Here is a 19,945-nt window from a genome sequence, read left to right as displayed (position 1 = left end):
GATGAACCGCTACCTGCTGCCCGCGTCGGTGCTGGGCACGGCGGTGGGTGGCGCCGTGTTGCTCAAGTGAGTCTGCGGTCCGCGTGCGCGCCGCGGACAGGCCCGGGCCGCGGTGGGCGGGCGCGGGAAGGGGCACCCGACCTCCCAGCCCTGGAGTCCCCCTTCACCACTCCCCCAGCAGCGCCCTTCCAGAGCACGAGCCCAAATCTGGGTTGGGGAGGGCAAGGTATCCACCCAAGGTCACCCAGAGAAAGGGCAGGGCCAGGCCCTCCTGCAGGGTGGCTCAGGCCTTCAGGAGTTATTTGATCAGTTCATTTAGCAAATACACTTATTTGTGGTACTGGGGATTGAAACCAGAGACATCCAACCTCCGACTTACATCCCAGCCTCCGGCTTACGTTCATCCCTACTTTATTTTTATTTTGAAACAGAGTCTTTCTAGGTTGATGAGAGTCTTACTACTTACTGAGGCTGTCTTCAAACCTGCCATCCTCCAAGTACTGGGGATTGTGTGCCACCATGCCTGGCTTTTTTTTTTTTTTTGGTACTGGGGATGAAACCCAGGGGCATTGTACCTCCGAGCTACATCCCACCTCTATTTTTTAGTATTTTTATTTTTGAAACAGAGTCTCACTGAGTTGCGAAGGGCCTCACTAAGGAGCTGAGGCTGTCTGGGAACCGCCATCCTCGGGTGTCCGCCTCCTGAATGCTGGGATTACAACAGTGGGCCACCATGCCAGGCCCTGCCCGGCGTATTTTAATTTTAATTTTTTTTTTTTTTTGTGTGTGTGTGTGTGTGCGCTATACTAGGGATAGAACCCAAGGCTATTCTACCTCCTAGCTACATTCTCAACCCTGTTTTTTTTATTCTTTATTTTGAAACAAGGTCATACTGAGTTGCAAAGGGCTCACTAAGTAGCTGAGGTTTATCCTCCTGTCTCAGCCTCCCAAATGCTGTGATTATAAGTGTAATTACAAGCATGAGGCACCATAGGTTAAATTATTTTTAATTATTTTTTTTTTTTTTTTGTGGTACTGGGACTTGAACCCAGGGGCATTCTACCCCCCAGTCCTTTTTTTTTTTTATTTTTTTATTCTTCCTTTCTTTTGTGGTACTGGGGATGGAACCCAGGGACATTCTACCTTTGAACTACACTTCCAGCCCTATTTTTTTTTTTTTTTTTTGGTCTTTTTATTTTTTAATATTTATTTATTTATTTTGCAGTACTGGGGATGGAACCCAGGAGCATTCTACCTTTGAGCTACACCCCTAGTCCTATTTTTAATTCTTTATTTTGAAACAGGGTTTCACTGAGTTGCAAAGAGCCTCACCAAATAGCTGAGGCTGTCTGCGAACTATGATCCTTTGGTCTCAGCCTACCACGTGCTGGAATTACAAGCATGTGCCACCATGCCTGTGTTATTCTTTATTTTGAAACAAAGCCTCACTAAGTTGTTGAGGGCCTCACTAAGTAGCTGAGGCTGCCCTTGAACCTATGTTCCTCCTCTCTCATACCCCAAGTACTGTGATTACAAGCTTGCACCACCATGCCCGACTTTAATTTTTCATTTTTAAGTGGTGCTGGGGATTGAACCCCTGAGCTACATCCCCAGCTCTATTTTATTTATTTTTTATTTGGAAACAGGGTCTTGCTAAATTGCTGAGGGCATTGCTAAGTTCCTAAGCTAAGGCTGGCTTCAAACTCAAGCTTTCCCTAACCTTTTCAATTTTGAAATAGGATCTCCCGAGGTTGTTAAGATTCTTTTTAACTTACTGAGGCTAGACTTGAGATCATCCTGTCTCAGCCTCTCAACCTGGTATTACAGGTGTGCACCCACGGTGACTGGCTTATTCATAGAGCTTTATTGATTTTTTTTGTTACTCTCTCTCCCTTATTTCCTCCCGTCTTTCCTTCTGTTCAGAGCAGTTTGGGGTTATATGTGATATACAGAATAGTTGACTACTGCTTACTCTATAAGCTCTCTTGATCCCCAGGGTGTCTGATACCGGAACCCACAGTCTTTCCGCTACTGTGTGTACTTTGTACCCCGTACGGAGATTGAGCCCAGGGGCGGTCTACCTTCTAGCTACATCCACAGCCCTATTTTATTTATATTTTTATTTTTTTTTTTATTTTTACAATACTGGAGACTGAATCCAGAGGCATTCTACCTCCAAGCCATACCACCAGCCCCATTTTTTAATTAATTAATTAATTAATTAATTTATTTATTTTTGGTGGTGCTGGGATTCCTGGAATCTCTTCTACCTCTAGGCTACACTTCCAGACCTATTTTATATTTTTATTTAGAAACAGGGTCTCCTAAGCCAGCGCACATGGCTGGCTTCAAACCTGCGTGATCCTCCTGTCTCCACCTCCCAAGCACGGGGATTACAAGGATTACAAGCGTGCGCCACCATGTCCGGCGATTTATTATTTATTTTGAAACAGGCTCTGCTAAGTTGTGGATGGCCTCACTAATTAGCTGAGGCTAGCCATGAACTTGGGATCCTCCTATCTTAGCCTCCCAGGCACTGAGGTTATAAGGACGCACCACTACACCCAGCTTTAGTTCTGTGTTTATTTTTTTATTTTATTTATTTATTTACTTATTGTGGCATTGGGGGTGGAACCCAGAGGCTTTCTACCTCTGGACTATACTTCCAGACCTATTTTATATTTTTTATTTGGAAATAGGGTCTCACTAAGTTGCTGAGAGCCTCACTAAGTAGCTGAGGCTGGCTTCGAACCTGCGCGATCCCAAGCGTGGGGATTACAAGTGTGCGCCACCACGCCCGGCCTTTAGTTCTGTGTTTAATTTAGCATTAAAGAGTGCATGCTCATACAGGTTCTTGCAGACTGTTTTTTGAATGTTTTGAGAGTTTCATCCTTTCACTACATTGTAACCCACTCTTACTATTATTTGTTCGCTTCCTTTCTTTTCCTTTTTCTTTTTTTTTTAATTTTTATTTATTTATTTATTTTTTTTGGTGGTACTGGGGTTCCTGGAAGCCCTTCTACCTCCGGGCTACACCTCCAGACCTATTTTTACATTTCTATTTGGAAACAGGGTCTCCTAAAGCAGCGCGCGCGGCTGGCTTCGAACCTGCGCGATCTTCCTGTCTCTGCCTCCCAATCGTGGGGATTACAAGCGTGCGCCACCACGCCCGGCTTTTTTTTTTTTTTTTTAATTATGGTACTAGGGATGGAATCCTGGGGCATTCTACCTCTGAGCTACACTCCCAGCCCTGTTTTTTATTCTTTATTTTGAAACAGGGTCTCACGGCATTGCAAAGGCTGTCCTCGAACCGCGATCCTCTGTCTCAGCCTCTGGAATGCCGGGATTACAAATATGCGCCTCCACACCCCTCCACACCTGGCTTGTTTGCTTCCTTTCTGCAGTTAGAAATGACAAAAGATATAATTCTTGGATACATACTAGCACCTGTTGGATAAATGGTTAAAAGTGGGCCAGATAGAATGTAAACATTTATAGTTTGTATTTAAGACTAAACCACCATAGGGAAGGACTTAGTAGACTAGCTGAGACATCAACGGCTGTTATTTTTTTAATTTTTATTTTTTAATTTTTTGTTGTACTGGGAATTGAACCCAGGGCATTCTGCCTCTTAGCGTATGTAAATAAAATATGCCCCAGCCATATTATGTTATTTATTTATTTATTTTGTGGTTGGTACTGAGGATGGAACCCAGGGATCTTCTGCCTCTGGGCTGTACCCTCAGACCTATTTTATATTTTTTTAAATTTGGAAACAGGGTCTCACTAAGTTGTTGAGAAGCCTGACTGAGCTGCTGAGGCTGGCTCCAAACCTGCAATCCTGTTGCCTCAGCCTTCCAAGTGCTGGGATTACAAGCATGCGCCACCACACCTGGCCTCATATTTTATTTTTTATTTTGAAACAGGGCCACACTAAATTGCTGAGGCTGGCCTGGAACCTGTGATTCTCCTATCTTAGCCTTTCCAATATTGGGATTACAGGCATGCACCACCATGCCTGGCTACTATTTATTTATTTATTTGTTTGTTTATTTTTGTGTGTGTGTCGGGGGATGGAACCCTGGGGCTTTCGACCTCCAAGGTACACCCCCTGCCCTAGTTTTTATTCTTTATTTTGAAACAGGGTCTCAATAAGTTGCAAATGGCCTCACTAAGTAGCTGAGGCTGTTCTTGAACCGTGATCCTCCTGTCTTAGCCTCCCAAATTCTGGGGTTACATGCATGTGCCACCATACCCAGCTTCTGCATCCTTATTTAAAAAAATACATTTTTAAAAATTTGCAACAGGATTTCTCTAGGTTGATGAGTCTCACTACTTGCTGAGGCTGTCTTTGAACTGTGGTCCTCCTGTTTTAGCCTCTCAAGTACTGGGATTACAGGTGTGTGTCACCACACTGGGCTAAGAGTTTTTCCGGGTTGGCTTGGAACTTGCAGTCCTTCTGCTTCAGCTTCCTGAGTATCTGTTATTACAGTCATGTTCCACTCCACCTGGCTTATACGCTGTTTAAAACAAAACAAAACCAAAGCCACAAAACCCCAAAAAACCAGGCCAGATGGAGGGTGGGGGGAACGAGGTTGTAGCTCAGTATTACCTTGTATATACAAGAGCCTGTGTTTCATTCCTGGGTACATGTGTGGCACCTACATCAGAGAAATTTTTTTGGGGGGAGAGGTACTGGGGATTAAGCCCAGGGGCATCCTATCTCCAAGCAATACCCCCAGGCTTTTTAATTTTTTTGTTTTGAAACAGGGTCTTGCTAAACTGTTGAGAGTCTCCCTATGTAACTGAGGCTATCCTTCAACCTGGGATCCTCCTGTCTCAGCCTTCCAAGTACTGGGATTGCAGGCAGTGCCACCAAACCTGGCTGGACAGTGTGGCTATGTAACATAACAATTGTCACCTGTGGAGGCTTCCTGCGCACCAGACTCTGGGTTGAGCCTTTATGGAGAACATGACAAGGACCCCACGGTCTTACGGATTGCTTCCATCTTTCAGTCAGGAGACATGCGCTCAGCGGGGTCCTTTGCTCCATGTCACACAGCTGGGTACACAGGGCCAGAGTGGACGGCAGAGCTGACATGCTGCTTCTCACCTTCAGGGACTATGTTGCTGGCGGGGCTTGCCCCAGCAAGGCCGTCATACCCGGGAAGACAGTCATTATCACAGGGGCCAACACGGGCATTGGCAAGCAGACCGCCCTGGAACTGGCCAAAAGAGGTAAAATCCCAGCTGCTACTTTTTTCTTTTTTTGTTGTACTGGGGATTGAACCCAGGGGCATTCTACCTCTGAGCTACACCACTAACCCTTTTTATTTTGTATTTTGAAATAGGATCTCGCTAAGGTGCTGAGGGTTTTGCTAAATTGTTGAGGCTGACCTTGAACTTGCGATCCTCCTGTCTCAGTGTCCCAAATACTAGGATTATAGCATGTGGTACTGTGTCGCACTTAAGTGTATTTTTTTTACTGAGGATATTTTCAGCTCATAGTGGGTTTATCAGGACATGACCCCTCACAAGTTGAGTTTGTTTGTTTATTCATTTTTATTTTTATTTATTTATTTTGGTGGTACTGGGGGTGGAACCCAGAGGTTTTCTACCTCTGAGCTATACTCCTAGACCTATTTTATATTTTATTTGGAAACAGGGTCTCACTAAGTTGCCCAGAGCCTCACTAAGTAGCTGAGGCTGGCTTCGAGCCTGTGCGATCCTCCTGTCTCAGCCTCCCAAGCGGGGTGATTACAAGGGTGTGCCACTATGCCCGGCTCATTCATTCATTCATTCATTCATTCATTCATTCACTTATTTTGCAGTACTGGGGATTGAACCCAGGGGTATTCTACTTCTGCACTACATCCCCAGCCCTATTTTTTATTTTTGCTTCGAAACAGGGTCTCACTAAGTTATGGGAGGCCTCACTAAGTAGCTGAGGCTGGCCAGGAACCTGTGATCCTCATGTCTCAGTCTCCCAAGTACTGGGAATACAAGTGTGCACCACCACTCCTGGCCTTATTTATTTACTTATTTGTTTACTGTGGGACTGGGGATTGAGCCCAGGGGCATTCTACTTCTAAGCTACATCTCCAACCCTATTTTATTTTTATCAGAAACAGGGTCTTGCTAGGTTCATGAAAGTTTCACCGCTTGCTGAGGCTGTCCTCAATCCTCCTTTCTCAGCCTCCCAAGTGCTGGCAATACAAATGTGCACCACCACACCTGGCAAATGAAACACCTGTAATCTACACACCACAGTTCAGCTGTTTTGGTATCCAGTGCGGGGGTTTTTAGTACATTTATACAATGGGAACAACCACATCAGGCTTAGAGCATTTTCATCACCCCCAAAGAAACTTTGATCTCTTCCACTCATCATGCCCTAACTCCCATCTCCTTGGCCCTGGGAAACTGTTAATTTTTTGTCTCTGTGTATTTGCCAATTCTGGACAGTTCATACAAATATTATCATATAATATGTGGCTCTTGTTTCTGGCTTTACTGAGTCTAGTGGTTTCAGTGTTAATCCGCACTGTAGCATACGTCAGTATTTCATTTATTTTTTGTGATGCTGTGGATTGAATTCAGGGCATTTTACCTCTGAGATACACATCCAGTCCCGCTTTATTTTTTAGTTTGATACAAGGTCTCACTAAGTTGCAGAGGGCCTCACTAAGTTGCTGAGGCTGGCTATGAACCTGTGATCCTCCTGTCTCAGCCTTCTAAGTACTGGGATTATAAGCCTGTGCCACTACACCTGGCTACTTCATTCATTTTTCTGGCTGAATAATCTGTTATATGGATTGCTCAATTTTATTTTATTTTTTGCCTTTTATTGTGGTACTGCAGATTGAGCCCAGGGGTATTCTGCCTCTGAGCTACCCCAACCCTTTTTAAAAAATTTTTGAAGCCAGGCATGATGGCGCATGCTTGTAATCCTAGTACTTGGGAGGCTGAGATAGGAGGTTTCAGGATAGCCTCAGCAAGTAGTGAGTCTCTCATCCACCTAGTGAGACCCTGTTTCCAAATAAGAAAATTGGGGGCTGGGCATGGTGATGCATGCTTGTAATCCTAGTACTTGGGAGGCTGAGACAGGGGGATCATGGGTTCGTGGCCAGCCTCAGCTCCTTAGGCTCTCCACAACTTAATGAGACCCTGTTTCAGAGTAAAGAATAAAAAATTGGGCTGGGGGTGTAGGTCGGAGGTAGAATGCCCCTGGGTTCAATACACAGTACCATCAGGGAAAAAAAAATTGAAACAAGGTCTCTTTAAGTTGCTGAAGGTTAGCCGGGCATGGCGGTGCACACTTGTAATCCCAGCATTTGGGAGGAACCCAGTTTGGACCACCGTTACGTCCATCCATCTGCTGATGGACGTTGTGTCATTCCCCTCCTTGGGCTCTTGTGAATGTGCTGTGATGTGCGTTTATGTCAGGTTTTGGTATGGGTGTGTGATTGTGTTTCTTGTGAGCAGATACCTAATGGTGGATTTCTTTCTTTTCTCTTCCCCTATCCTGGACCTCCAGGAGGCAACATCATTCTGGCCTGTCGGGACATGGAAAAGTGTGAGGCGGCAGCAAAAGACATCCGTGGGGAGACCCTCAATCACCGCGTCAAGGCACGCCACCTTGACCTGGCTTCCCTCAAGTCCATCCGAGAGTTTGCAGCAAAGATCATCAAAGGTAGGAGGGAGAACGTGGGCCTGCAGGACAGTCTCGGGTAGCTGCTCCCAGGGCCAGGCAAGTTCTGAAAAGAAGATGGCCAACATGGCCCATAGGCCACATATAATAGCTGCCTGTGTAGCATGTGAGTGGAAATTTTACAGTTTTTCTTTATACTTTTTTATATTTACCTTTGTATGTGTGTATGTGTGTGTTCCTGGGGACTGAACCCAGTGGCACTTTACCTCTGAGCTATACTCCAAGCCCCCCCCTTTTTTTTGTGTGGGTCTGGGGTTGGAACCCAGGGGCATTCTACCTCCGAGCTACACTCATTGCCCTATTTTTTATTCTTTACTTTGAATCAGGGTCTCACTAAGTTACTGAGGGCCTCGCTAAGTAGCTGAGGCTGTCTGCGAACCGTGATCTTCTGGTCTCAGCCTCCTGAATGCTGGGATTACAAGTGTGCGCCACCATGCCCGGTTCCCCCAGCCCTTTTTTAATTTTTAATTTTAAAATGGTCCTAAGCCAGGTTTGGTGGCACACGCTTGTTATTCCTAGCATTCAGGAGGCTGAGACAGGAGGATTGTGGTTCGTGGACAGCCTCAGCTACTTAGGCCCTTTGCAACTCAGTGAGACCCTGTTTCAAAATAAAGAATAAAAAATAGGGCTGGGGGTATAACTCGGAGGTAGAATGCCCCTGGGTTCTATTCCCAATACCGCAAAAACCAAAAAACCAAAAAAACCCAGTGTCCTGTCTCAGCCTCCCAAGTACTGTAATTAGAGGTGTGTGACACCACACCCATCTTTTTTTTTCTTTCTTTTCAATTTTTTTCCCAATTTTTTTGGGGTGGTACTGGGGATGGAACCCAGGGGTCTTCTACCTCTGGGCTGCACTCCCAGACCCATTTTTATATTTTTTTATTTGGAAACAGGGTCTCTTAAGCCAGCTGAGACCATCTTTGAACCTGCGCGATCCTCCTTTCTCAGCCTCCCAAACGCAGGGATTACAAGCATGCGCCACCATGCCCGGCACCCCAGCTTTTTTTTTTTTTTTTTAATTAATTTAATTTAATTTTGGTGGTAGTGGGGGTGGAACCCAGGGGTTTTCCTACCTCTGGGCTATACTCCCAGACCTATGTTATACTTTATTTGGAAACAGGGTCTTGCTAAGTTGCTAAGAGCCTCACTCAGTAGTTGAGGCTGGCTTTGAACCTGTGCAATCCTCCTGTCTCACCCTCCCAAGTGCTGGGATTACAAGCGTGCGCCACGACGCCCGGCTCAGCTTTTTTTTTTTTTGCAAGTTTGAGAGTTGAACTTGGCCCCCTCGTCTTCTACCACTGAGCCACACTTCCAACTGTTAATCAAAGTTTTACTGGGGCACTAGCATGCCCTTTTATGCATTGCTTCTTGCTACTTTAGTAGAGAGAGGCTATATGGCTTGCAGAACTAAAGATATTTACGTATTTACTAAGCCAGCCGGGATTGGTGGCTCATGCTTGTAATACCAGTACTTGGGAGGCAGAGACAGGAGGATCACAGGTTTGCAGCCAGCCTCAGCTACTTAGTGATGCCATCTACAATATAGTGAGAGCCTGTTTCAAAATAAAGAATAAAAAGTAGGGCTTGGGGTGTAGGTCTAAGGTAGAATGCCCCTGGGTTCAACCTCCAGTACCGTAACAAAGGAAGAAAAAAAGATGTTTACTAAGCCTGATGCGGTAGTGCATACCTGTAATCTCAGTACTTGGGAAGTTAAGACAGGAGTATTGCAGGCTTGAGGCCAGCCTCCAGCAACCTAGTGAGACTCTATTTCAAAATAAAAAATTAAAAGGGCTGGGGGATGTGGCTCAGAGGTAAAATGCCCCTGGATACCAAACACACACACACACACACACACACACACACACGAGCTGTTTCCATTGCAGAATGAGCGAGGTCACGCAGCGTAAAGAGGGAGCAGTGCCTCTAGGTCTGAGGGGGGTGGATGACATTTATTAAGCACCTTCTGTGTACCAGGGCCATTACTGTACCATTCATGTACGTGGTCCCAGGGAATTTCATCAGTGAGGTCCTCATCCCTATTTTTTGGTTCTAGGGATTGAAGCTAAGAGGCATTCTACCTCCAAGCTACACCCCTCGCCCCATTTTATGTCTTTATTTGCAAACAGGATCTTGTTAGGTTTCTGAGAGCCTCCCTACATTGCTGAGGCTGGCTTCGAATCTGCGATCCTCCTGTTTTAGCCTCCCAAGTATCGGGATTATCGATACGTATTATTAGCCTCCCAAGTATCGCCATCACGTTGGGCCTCATTCCCATTTTCTACTGTAGATACTGGAACCTGGAGCCTCAGCTCCCCGGAGACACAGCACAGGGCCAGGGGACCTGCAAGGACCTGAGCTGGACACGCGGGGCAGGTTGTGCCTCTCACTTTCTTCCTCTGGGAGATGGGTTAATCGTTCCTTCACTCCGTGGGGTTCTTTTATTTGTGTGTGGTACTGGGGATGGAACACAGGGGCATTCTACCTCTTAGTTATAACCCCAGCCCTGTTTTATTCTTTTATTTAGAAACAGTCTCACTAAGTTGAGGAGGCTGGCCATGAACCTGTGATCCTCTCATCTCAGCCTCCGATGTACTGAGATTACAAGCATGAACCACCACTCCTGACACCTGTGGGGTTCTTTTTTTGTATGTGTGGTACTGAGGTTTTTTTTTTTTTTTTTTTGGTACTGAAGATTGAACCCAGGGACCTAGAAGCTCCAAGCTACACCCCTAGCACTTTTTTATTTTTTATTTTTTGCAACAGGATCTTACTAGGTTCCTGAGAGTCTCACTATGTTGCTAAGGCTGGCTATGGGGTTCTTCGGAGGACTAAATGAAGTCTTGTCTTTGACTCTTAGTGAGTCAAATATTAGCCTCTTGGTGTTTCAACAGCCAGGAATAAAAACATCAGTGAATTTACAAATGGTAAGGATGGTATATTTTATTTTATTTTATTTTATTGGTACTGGGTATGGAACCCAGGTGTGTTCTACCTCTGAGCTACACCCCCTGCCCTTTAATTTTTTACTTTGAAACATGGTCTTGTTGAGGCTGGCCTTAAGTCAGTCTCGCCAGTTGTGGGTTTACAGATCTGCACCACCGTGCCTGGCTGCGCCATAGCTCTTATCCTTGGAGAATTCTCTCTTGAGTGTATTTGGCTCTTGGCCGTGCTGAAATGTCCGCTCCAGGAAGGCAGGGCCCTTGACTCTCTTGTCCACCCTGCATTTCCAGTGCCTAATAATCGGTACTTATAAAATACTTGTTGAATGAGTAATAATTATATGTTTCTATCAGGCAGGGTACTATCATCTTTTGTGTGTGGGGGGGGTTGCTGGGGATTGAACCTAGGGGCATTTTAACTCTGAGCAACAACTGCAGTCCTGTTTTATTTTTTATTTTGAAACAAGATCTCACTAAGGTGCTGAGGCTGGCCACGAACCTGTGATCCTCCTGTTTTAGCCCTTCTACCTGAAATTGGGATTTCAGGTGTATGCTAGCAGGCCCAGCCTATCATTTTTTTACAAAGTGGGAAACTGAGTCACACAGAAGCTACGTGACTTGGCCAGGGTCACACAGCTGGTTGGGGAAGAGCCAAGATTTGAGCTTTTGTCTCTCTGGCTTATTGCTTATATTCGTGACTGATGAGCTACCTGCTCCTGCCCAAGTAAAGAATGAGATCCTGGACCCTGAGCATTAGGCACTGGACCCCTGATTAGTTATCTCTACTGGAAACCTGTTTGGGAACATTATGGGTTCAGTTGTGTCTTCCCCTAAAAAAATACCATGTTGGGGCTGAACCCAGTGTCTCAGCATCTGATGTTTGGAGACCAGTTCTTTGTAGAGGTCCCTGGGGTAGAGTGAGGTCATTAGGCGGTTCCTAATCCATTGTGCCTGGCCTTCTTGTAAAGGGAAATTGGGACACAGAGATGGACATGCACGGAGGGAAGGTGATGTCAAGAGACCCAAGGAGAAGACGCCTGTCTGCAGGCCAAAGAGAGAAGCACAGAAGGGATCTCCCTCAGCCTCAGAGGGAGCTGGCCCTGCCACACCTTGATCTTGAGCCTCCCATCCTGGAACAGAGACCATAGATTTTTGTGGTTTAAATGGCTTTGTTTAAGCTGGGCATGGTGGCACACACTTGTAATCCCAGTACTTGGGAGCCTGAGACAGGAGGATTGCGGTTCGCAGACAGCCTTGGCTACTTAGTGAGGCCCTCTGCAACTTAGTGAGACCCTGTTTCAAAATAAAGAATATAAAATGGGGCTGGGGGTGTAGTTCAGAGGTAGAATGCCCCTAGGGTTTCATCCTCAGTACCAGAAAAAAAAAAAAAATAGCTTTGTTTGAGCCGGGGGTAGTGGCACATGTTTGTAATCCCAGTCCTTGGGAGGCTGAGACAGGAAGATTTTAGGTTCATAGCCAGCCTCAGCAACTTAGTGAGACTCTGAAAATATAAAAGAGCTCTGGGGGTATGGCTCAGAGGTAGAATGCCCCTACATTCAATCCCCAAGTACCACACACATAAACAAAAAAAACCAAATTAAAACAAGCAAAAAAAAGCTTCGTTTGCTGGGTATACCCAGCTCATCAGTACCTGGGATGATGAGACAGGAGGAGCCTAGTTTTGAGGGTAGCCTTGGCAACTTAATGAGACCCTGGCTTAAAACAAAAAACAAGCTGGGCATGGTGGCGCACGCTTGTAATCCTGGCGCTTGGAAGGCGGAGACAGGAGGATTGTGCTGGTTCGGAGCCAGCCTCGCTGGCTTAAGAGACCCTGTTTCCAAATTAAAAAAAATATATAAAATAGGTCTGGGAGTGTAGCCCGGAGGTACAAGGGCTTCGAGGAACCCCAGTACCACCACCAAAAACAAAAACAAAAAAAATCAAAAAACAACAAAATAGGTCTGGGGGTGTAGCTTGGAGGCAGAATGCCCCTGGTTTCTATCTCCAATACCAAAAAAAAAAAAAAAAAAAAAAAAAACAACAAAAAAAACCCCAAACAAAACCAAAATAGAAACCCCACCCAAAACAATCTCCAAACACCAGAAATGTATTCTCTCACAGTGCTGGAAACCAAAACTCTGAACTCAAGGTTTTAGCGGTTCTGGGCTGGGTCTCTCCGGGCCAGGCTTGCACAAGCTGCACCTCTCCAGTCTTTGTCTCTTGCCTTGTCCTCGCGCGTCTCAGCCTGAATCTGTTGCCTTTCTTGGGAGGACGCCAGTCTTGTTGGATTGTGAGATTAGATCACCTCTGCTAGGCTGCGGTGGGTGGGAGCGTGCGGGGACTCGTACACCCCCAGGCAGGGTGGGGTCTGCGCTCAGCGCTGACGCTCGTCCTCATCCCTGTCTCGCAGAGGAGGAGCGCGTGGACGTCCTGATCAACAACGCGGCGGTGATGCGGTGCCCGCACTGGACCACCGAGGACGGCTTCGAGATGCAGTTTGGCGTCAACCACCTGGGTGAGGTCAGGGCGGAGGGCTGCGCTCTGGGCGGGTCCTGCTCCACCTCGAGGTAGCTCGAGTACCTGCCCGCTCGTAGCCTGGCTGCTCAGTCTGCCGTCTCCACACCACACCTCCTCACCTCTGGCCTTTGATCCCTCTGTCCAGAGACCCATATGACGTTTCCATCCATCAGTCTGTCCTCCATGTCCGCCCATCTGGCCATCTCTGTCTGCCTGTCTTCAGTTTCTTTCCATCCGTCTTCAATCTCTGTCTGTCATTCATCAATCTGAGTCTTTCTTCAGTTATCATCTGTGTTTAGTCTCCATCCATCATCAGTATCTGTTTGTTTTTTTTTTGTCATCGATCTCTGTCCATCTGTCTTTCCTTAATCCTGTGAGTCTATCCACATGGCCCTTGAAACTTCAATTGTGTTTTTAGAGTGAGGGGAAGTGGATGCTGCCTGGACAAGCTGGGTTCTACTACAGGTTTCCAGCTTGAGAAGAGGGAGGCTAGCCAGGTGTGGTGGCCCACACTTGTAAGCCTAGCATTTGGGGGACTGAGACAGGAGGGTCACAGTTTGGGGACAGCCTCAGCTACTTAGTGAGGCCCTTTGAAACTCAGTGAGACCCATTTCAAAATAAAGAATAAAAAATAAGGCTGGGAGTGTAGCTTGGAGGTAGAATGCCCCAGCACCAAAAAAAAAAAAAAAAAAAAAAAAAGAAAGAGGGAGGTGGAGGTTATGGCTCCTGGCTGCATCACAACTGTGGTCCAGGCCACTCAGTGTTCCTCTCTCTGGCCTGCCCTCACCTCCCTCCACTTCAGCCTCTCTGGCCTCCTCTCTCTCCTCCATCCCTCCGTCCTGCCAGCTTTTCCCTCATTAAGGTCCAGAGCCTTGTGCTTGCCTCCAATTCTTCTCTTTTTTTTTTTTTTTTGGTGGTACTGGGAGTGAAACCCAGGGGCATTCTACCTCCAAGCAATACCCCTAGCCCTGTTTTGTTCTTTTATTTTGAAATAGAACCTCATGAAGTTGCTGAGGCTGGTCTAAAACCTGTGATCCTCCTGTCTCAGCCTCTCAAGTACTGGAGTTGCAGGTATGCGCCACCACGCTCGGCTTTGCCTCCATTTCTGTGTGAGCGCCCCTGTCGGGTCCCTGGATGCCAGGCCCTTTTATATCAGGCCAAGTTCTGTCCTCTCAGTGAGGCCTTTCCTGGGTGCTTTATGCAGTCACCTTGCTGGATACTTTCCATCCCATAATAATCTCATTTCCTTTTTTTTTTTTTTGCATTGGAGGCTTTGAGCTACCCTTTCCTCCACCCCCAGCCTTTTTTTCTTTTGAAACAGTGTTTTGCTAGGTTGCTGAGAGTCTTGTGAAATTGTTGAGGCTGGCCTAGAACCTGCAGTCCTCCTGTCTCAGGCTCCCAAGTGATGGAATGGCAGTTGTACATCACCATACCTGGCCTTTGGTTTGTTTCCTTGGTTGTTGTCTGATTGCCCTACCCGAATGCAGACTTCTCGAGATGGAAACCTGTCTCATGCTCTGTCTCCAGAGCCAGCATGTGCTCAGTAGACACTGGATGTTGTGGTTGGAGAGCTTCTACAGAGGCAGTAGGCTGTGGCTGAAAAGAGCCCAGGCTCTGGAGTCACGGGGCTGGCTTTGCCCTCTGCTGTGTTATTCATGAGCCGTGTGATCTTAACCAAGTGTTCCTGCAATTCTCTTCCTTACTGCCATCTTACTGTAGTGGGGGGAATTGTGAGGCTGATATATTAGTTAGGTGGGACTTAGAGGTTCATTCACTCAACTGAAGACCCCACAGGATGTGGCCTAAAGAACAGTTTGTAGCTGGGTGTGGTGGCACATGCCTGTAATCCCAGTACTTGGGAGGTGAGATGGGTTGGATTGCAGGTTCTCAGCCAGCCTCAGCTACTTAGTGAGGCCCTCTGCAACTTAGTGAGACCTGTTTCAAAATAAAAAATAAAAAATAGGGCTGGGAATGTAGCTCAGAGGTAGATGCCCTGGGCTCAATCTTTGTACCACCAAACAAACAAACAAACAAACAAACAAAACAAAAAACTCCACAGTTGGTAGTCCAGTGTGGTGGTGGTGTAATGCTACTACTTGGGAGGCTGAGGTAGGAGGATGAGCCTCAGTCATTTAGTGAGGCCTTCTGCAACTTAGTGAAGCCTTGTTTCCAAATAAAAAATAAAATAGGGCTGGGAGTGTAGCTCAGAGGTAGAATGCCCCTGGCTTCAATCTCTAGTCTCACACACATACACGTGTGCGCGCGCACGCGCGCGCACAAACACACACACACACGACAAATGCTGGCACTCGGGGTGTCACTCAGTGGTAGTGCACTTTCTTAGCATGGGCCAGGCCCTGAGTTTAATCCTCAGCACAGCAAAAGAAAACAACAAAAACAAATGCTGGTGAGGCTGTAGAGAAGCAGAAGGCTCCTGTGTGACTTCTGGGAGTGGAGAGTAAAACAGAGCATCCACCTGAAGAATATAAATGGAAGTTTTCTTGTTGTCACCCCGCATCCAGGTCACTTTCTTTTGACCAACTTGCTGCTGGACAAGCTGAAAGCCTCGGCCCCTTCACGGATCATCAACCTCTCATCCCTGGCCCATGTGGCTGGGCACATCGACTTCGATGACTTGAACTGGCAGAAGAGGAAGTACAACACCAAATTAGCCTATTGCCAGAGCAAGCTGGCCATCGTCCTCTTCACCAAGGAGCTGAGCCGGCGGCTGCAGGGTGCGGGGGTAGCGAGCCTTGCTGGCCTCCCTTCCTTCTGAGCCTGGGATAGCCCTTCTGTGACCCCGGGCAGATGTGAGGTCAAGCCTTGGTTCCAGGCAGAGATGGCACTCATGCCACCTCATTCCCTTAAGATGCCCGAGGCAGACATCACTAGTCAATCATTGCTCTAATGATTGCCCTTCAGTCCTGGTTTACCTGCTGTCAACAGGCATTCTTCCTTGCTTATCTTGGATGGACACCTGAGCCTCTGGTGCTCTAAGCCAGTAGTTCGCGCTGGGAGAGTGATTTTGGCCCCCAGGAGATATGTGTCAATGTCTGCAGACATGGTTTACAGCCGGGTGGGGGAGAGGCTGCTCCTGGCATCTGTTGGGGTGAGTCCAGGGAGGCAGCTCAACATTCTACAGTGTACAGCATGGCAACACCGGCCCCTCTGACCCCAGATGTCCACAGGCCTGAGTTGTCTAGGTTCTCATGTTCAGAGGTGGTCTGTAGGCTGGCAGCACCAGCCTTCCCTGAGCTGGTCATGGTCACAGCATCTCAGGCCACCTAATCCCTCGCTTTAGATGCTTCAGCTGGGTGATGGAGCCCAGGGTTGTGGGTTTATCAAGTCTTCAGGGAAGCTCTGCCCTGGGCAGCCAAGCAACAGAACAGCCTTGTACGATGAAATCATTTGATTGGAGGTTATAGAGCGTGAGAGGTGATGTGCATTCAGGTGTAGGAAATGGTATGGACGAGAGAGCCCCAGAGTTAGCATGGTCTGCAGCCGCCTTCCGGGTAAGGACTGCACTTGGGGGCTGCATGCCCCTCCCCCATTCATTTTATTTTCTCCAGGCACAGGTGTGACGGTCAATGCCCTGCACCCCGGTGTGGCCAGAACAGAGCTGGGCAGACACACCAGCATGCACAGCTCCACCTTCTCCAGCTTCACGCTTGGTGAGTCCCCTCCTGGCCTGGGGTCGCTTCACAGGACTCTCTGGCCCTGCCCTTGCAGCCTGGGGCCCAAGACCCTCCTTCAGAGGCTTGCTGGCTTTGCTTTTTTCTACCTCCTTCCCTGTGTCTTCGATCCTGTGGTATGGAGAGTCGGTTACTTTTCTGTCGATCTGGGCTGCCAGCCTCAGAAAAGCTCCAGGAAACAGGTGAGAGCCCCACTGACCAACGAGAAGACTGGGTCTCAGAGGAGGAAATGTGGAGCTGCTTCTGAGTCAGGCTGTGCTCAGCGGAACTCCAGCTTCACCCCGGAGAAGCTGAGCCGCCCTGGGAAATGCCTCCCCTCATTTAAAACAGGGTCTTACTGAGTTATAGAGGGCCTCACTGAGGCTGGCCACAAGCCTGCATCCTTCCTGTCTCAGCCTCCCAAGTGCTGGGATTACAAGTGCGCACCATCACACCTAGTATTTATAATCATACCTAGTATTTATACTTCTGAGAAAGTTTGATGGGTGTGAGCTAGGTTTCAAGAATCTTGTTGGAGCAGGGCCTGGCGGCACATGCCTATAATCCCATCACCCAGGAAGCTGAGGCAGAAGGACGGCAGGTTTGAGGCTAGCCTCAGCAACTTAGTGAAGCCCTAGGCAACTTAGTAAGACTGATTCAAACTAAAAAAGAAAATGGGGTTGTATGTATAGCTTAGAAGTAGAATGTTCCTGAGTTCAATCTCTAGTACAACAAAACAAACAAAAACTGTGACTGCAACCTAATGTGTTCAATAAGTAAAAATTATTTCGAGCCAGGTGTGGTGGCACACGCTTGTAATCCCAGCATTTGGGAGGCTGAGACAGAAGGATCGTGGTTTGCGGACCTCCTCAGCTACTTAGTGAGGCCCTTTGCAACTCAGTGAGACCCTGTTTCAAAATAAAGTATTAAAAATAGGGCTGGGGGCGTAGTTCAAAAGTAGAATGTCCCTAGGTTCCATCCCCAATACCACACACACACACACACACACACACACACACACACACACACACTTTCAAGGAAATATGGGGTAGATGAGGGCTTGGAGCTTCCCAAGAGGAACAAGGCTTTTATTTTTCTGGGAAAAGCCAGAGTGGCTTCCCGGGGCTTCCAGGCACCCTGGTCTTCCTTTTGGACGATTCTCTGTATCTGCAGAGGTTTGCCTGGATGGTGCTGATGAAAGGAACTTCAGGTTGAGGGAACCACTGGGCAGAGACCTGCTATGGGCTCGGTGGGACCAGGGGACTTTCTGGCCTCACAGCTTTGGGCTCCCTGAGGGTGGAACAGGGCTTTTGTATCCTGCCTCGTGTGTGTGGACTGAGCACTCTGTGGTTTGATTGCAGGGCCCATCTTCTGGCTGCTGGTCAAAAGTCCGGAGCTGGCAGCCCAGCCCAGCACATACCTAGCGGTGGCACAGGAATTAGAGGGCGTTTCTGGAAAGTACTTTGATGTACTCAAAGAGAAGGCTCCAGCCCCTGAGGCTGAAGACGAAGAAGTAGCCCGGAGGCTTTGGGCTGAAAGTGCTCGTTTGGTGGGCTTGGATATGTCCTATGGGTCCCCTGCAAGAGGACAGTCTCTTTCCAGATAACCTCTGGAGCAGGTTAGAAAGCTATCTGGTTCTCTGGAATGGAGCTGCAATACCAGTAATGCTGCCAACCATGTCTTTATATCCTCTAGGAGGCAGAGTGGACTCTGAGCCTCACGACAAAGGATACCAACTTCCAAAACCTTCCCATCCTCTAGGGGGCAGCATCGGCACCATGCAAGCCTTGAGACCATGAAAGCTGTCTTCCGTGCCTTCACCATCCCCTAGGGGGCATTGCTGGTTCAGTGTAACCTGAAACAGGATGCTGATTGCAAAACTCTTGCCATCCTCTAGGGGGCAGTCTTGACACAGTGAGCCTCAAGACCAAGGAGCCTGGTTGTCATGCCCTCACCATCCTCTAGGTGGCAGTATTGGTCCCATGTGAACTTAACGACTAAGGACACTGGCTGCCACACCCATCTTGTCCTCTAGGTGTCAGTGTTGAACCCATCACTCAGCCGGCCATATGAATTGGGCTGCAGGTGAGCGCTGGCTGGTACCATGTGCCATGCTGCCAACGGAGGAGCTGCGTCATCAGATGCCTCCACTGGAAAATTAACCAACTGACTGAGGAAGGAGTCAGCCCCCTAGGGTTGTGGGTGATGTCTATGATCCCTGGTGACACTCATGGTTCCTGTGGGGCCTTCTACACAACTTTCTGTTCTCTGAGCCTTGTCTCTCCACCTGTAAAATATGCAGGATAACCACGACCTCATAGGATGGTGTGGTCAGTGGGTCTCGCCTGACTCAGTGAAGGTTAGCTGTGCGCTCCTTGCCAGTAAATGTTTCCTTGTGCCCGTGTGTCTGAGGTGCAGGGAATCCTCAGAGAAGAGGCCCACATAGACCCGGTCTTGATAGGGCTGAGTCCTTCAGGATGGCGTGGAGTGAAAACCACCAGCTGCCGCCCAGGGCCAGGATCGCCTAGGATCACCACCTTGCCTGTGGTCCTCGTGATAATTTTAACCCGACTCTCAAACTCACTCTTTAATAATAAAAAGAACTCCCAAGCCTAGTTTGAGTCATAGGTTTTATTTTCTCCTCTGTGTGTGGGGATGTGCCAATAGGCTGAACAAAGACATCTTGTGTGCTTATTCCTTTTAGGAAACCAAGACGTCAACTTAAATATTACCAGGGCAACAAGCCAAGCAGCACTTCAGACTGCGGAGATGAGAAGCTCTTCTCTCCCTCCCACATGGCAGCAGTCGCTGAATCTAGGAGCCTAAAGGCTTAGGATCAGAGCTGGGCGTGGTGGCGCACACCTGTAATCCCAGTTCTTGGGAGGCTGAGACAGGAGGAGCGTAGGTTCAAGGCTAGCCTGGCCAACTTAGCAAGACCCTGCCTCAAAATAAAAAATAAAAAGGGCTGGGAGGGGGGTAGGTCAGAAGTAGAATCCCTCTGGGTTCAATCCCTAGTACTGAAAAAGAAAAGAGTAGGCATGGTGGCTCATGTTGTAATCCCAGTACTTGGGAGGCTGAGACATGAGGATCATAGGTTTGTGGCCAGC

General features: G+C 47.7%; 1 protein-coding gene across 1 annotated transcript; it reads left to right on the top strand.

Annotated features, from left to right (window-relative positions):
- Position 1: 1 nt before the first annotated feature.
- RDH13 (retinol dehydrogenase 13) lies at positions 2 to 18,444 on the top strand (the record flags this gene model as incomplete). Its single annotated transcript, XM_080702980.1, has 7 exons — positions 2 to 66; positions 5,120 to 5,238; positions 7,538 to 7,693; positions 13,061 to 13,165; positions 15,690 to 15,902; positions 16,737 to 16,838; positions 18,200 to 18,444. 7 exons carry the CDS (start codon positions 2 to 4, stop codon positions 18,442 to 18,444), a joined length of 1,005 nt encoding a protein of 334 aa, XP_080559106.1.
- Between the last annotated feature and the right edge of the window lie 1,501 nt (positions 18,445 to 19,945).

Source organism: Muscardinus avellanarius, assembly GCF_963383645.1.
Source record: "Muscardinus avellanarius genome assembly, chromosome: 10".
NCBI lineage: Eukaryota > Metazoa > Chordata > Mammalia > Rodentia > Gliridae > Muscardinus > Muscardinus avellanarius.
The sequence above is the reverse complement of the archived record's forward strand: the minus strand, read 5'-3'. Positions and strand labels throughout refer to the sequence as shown.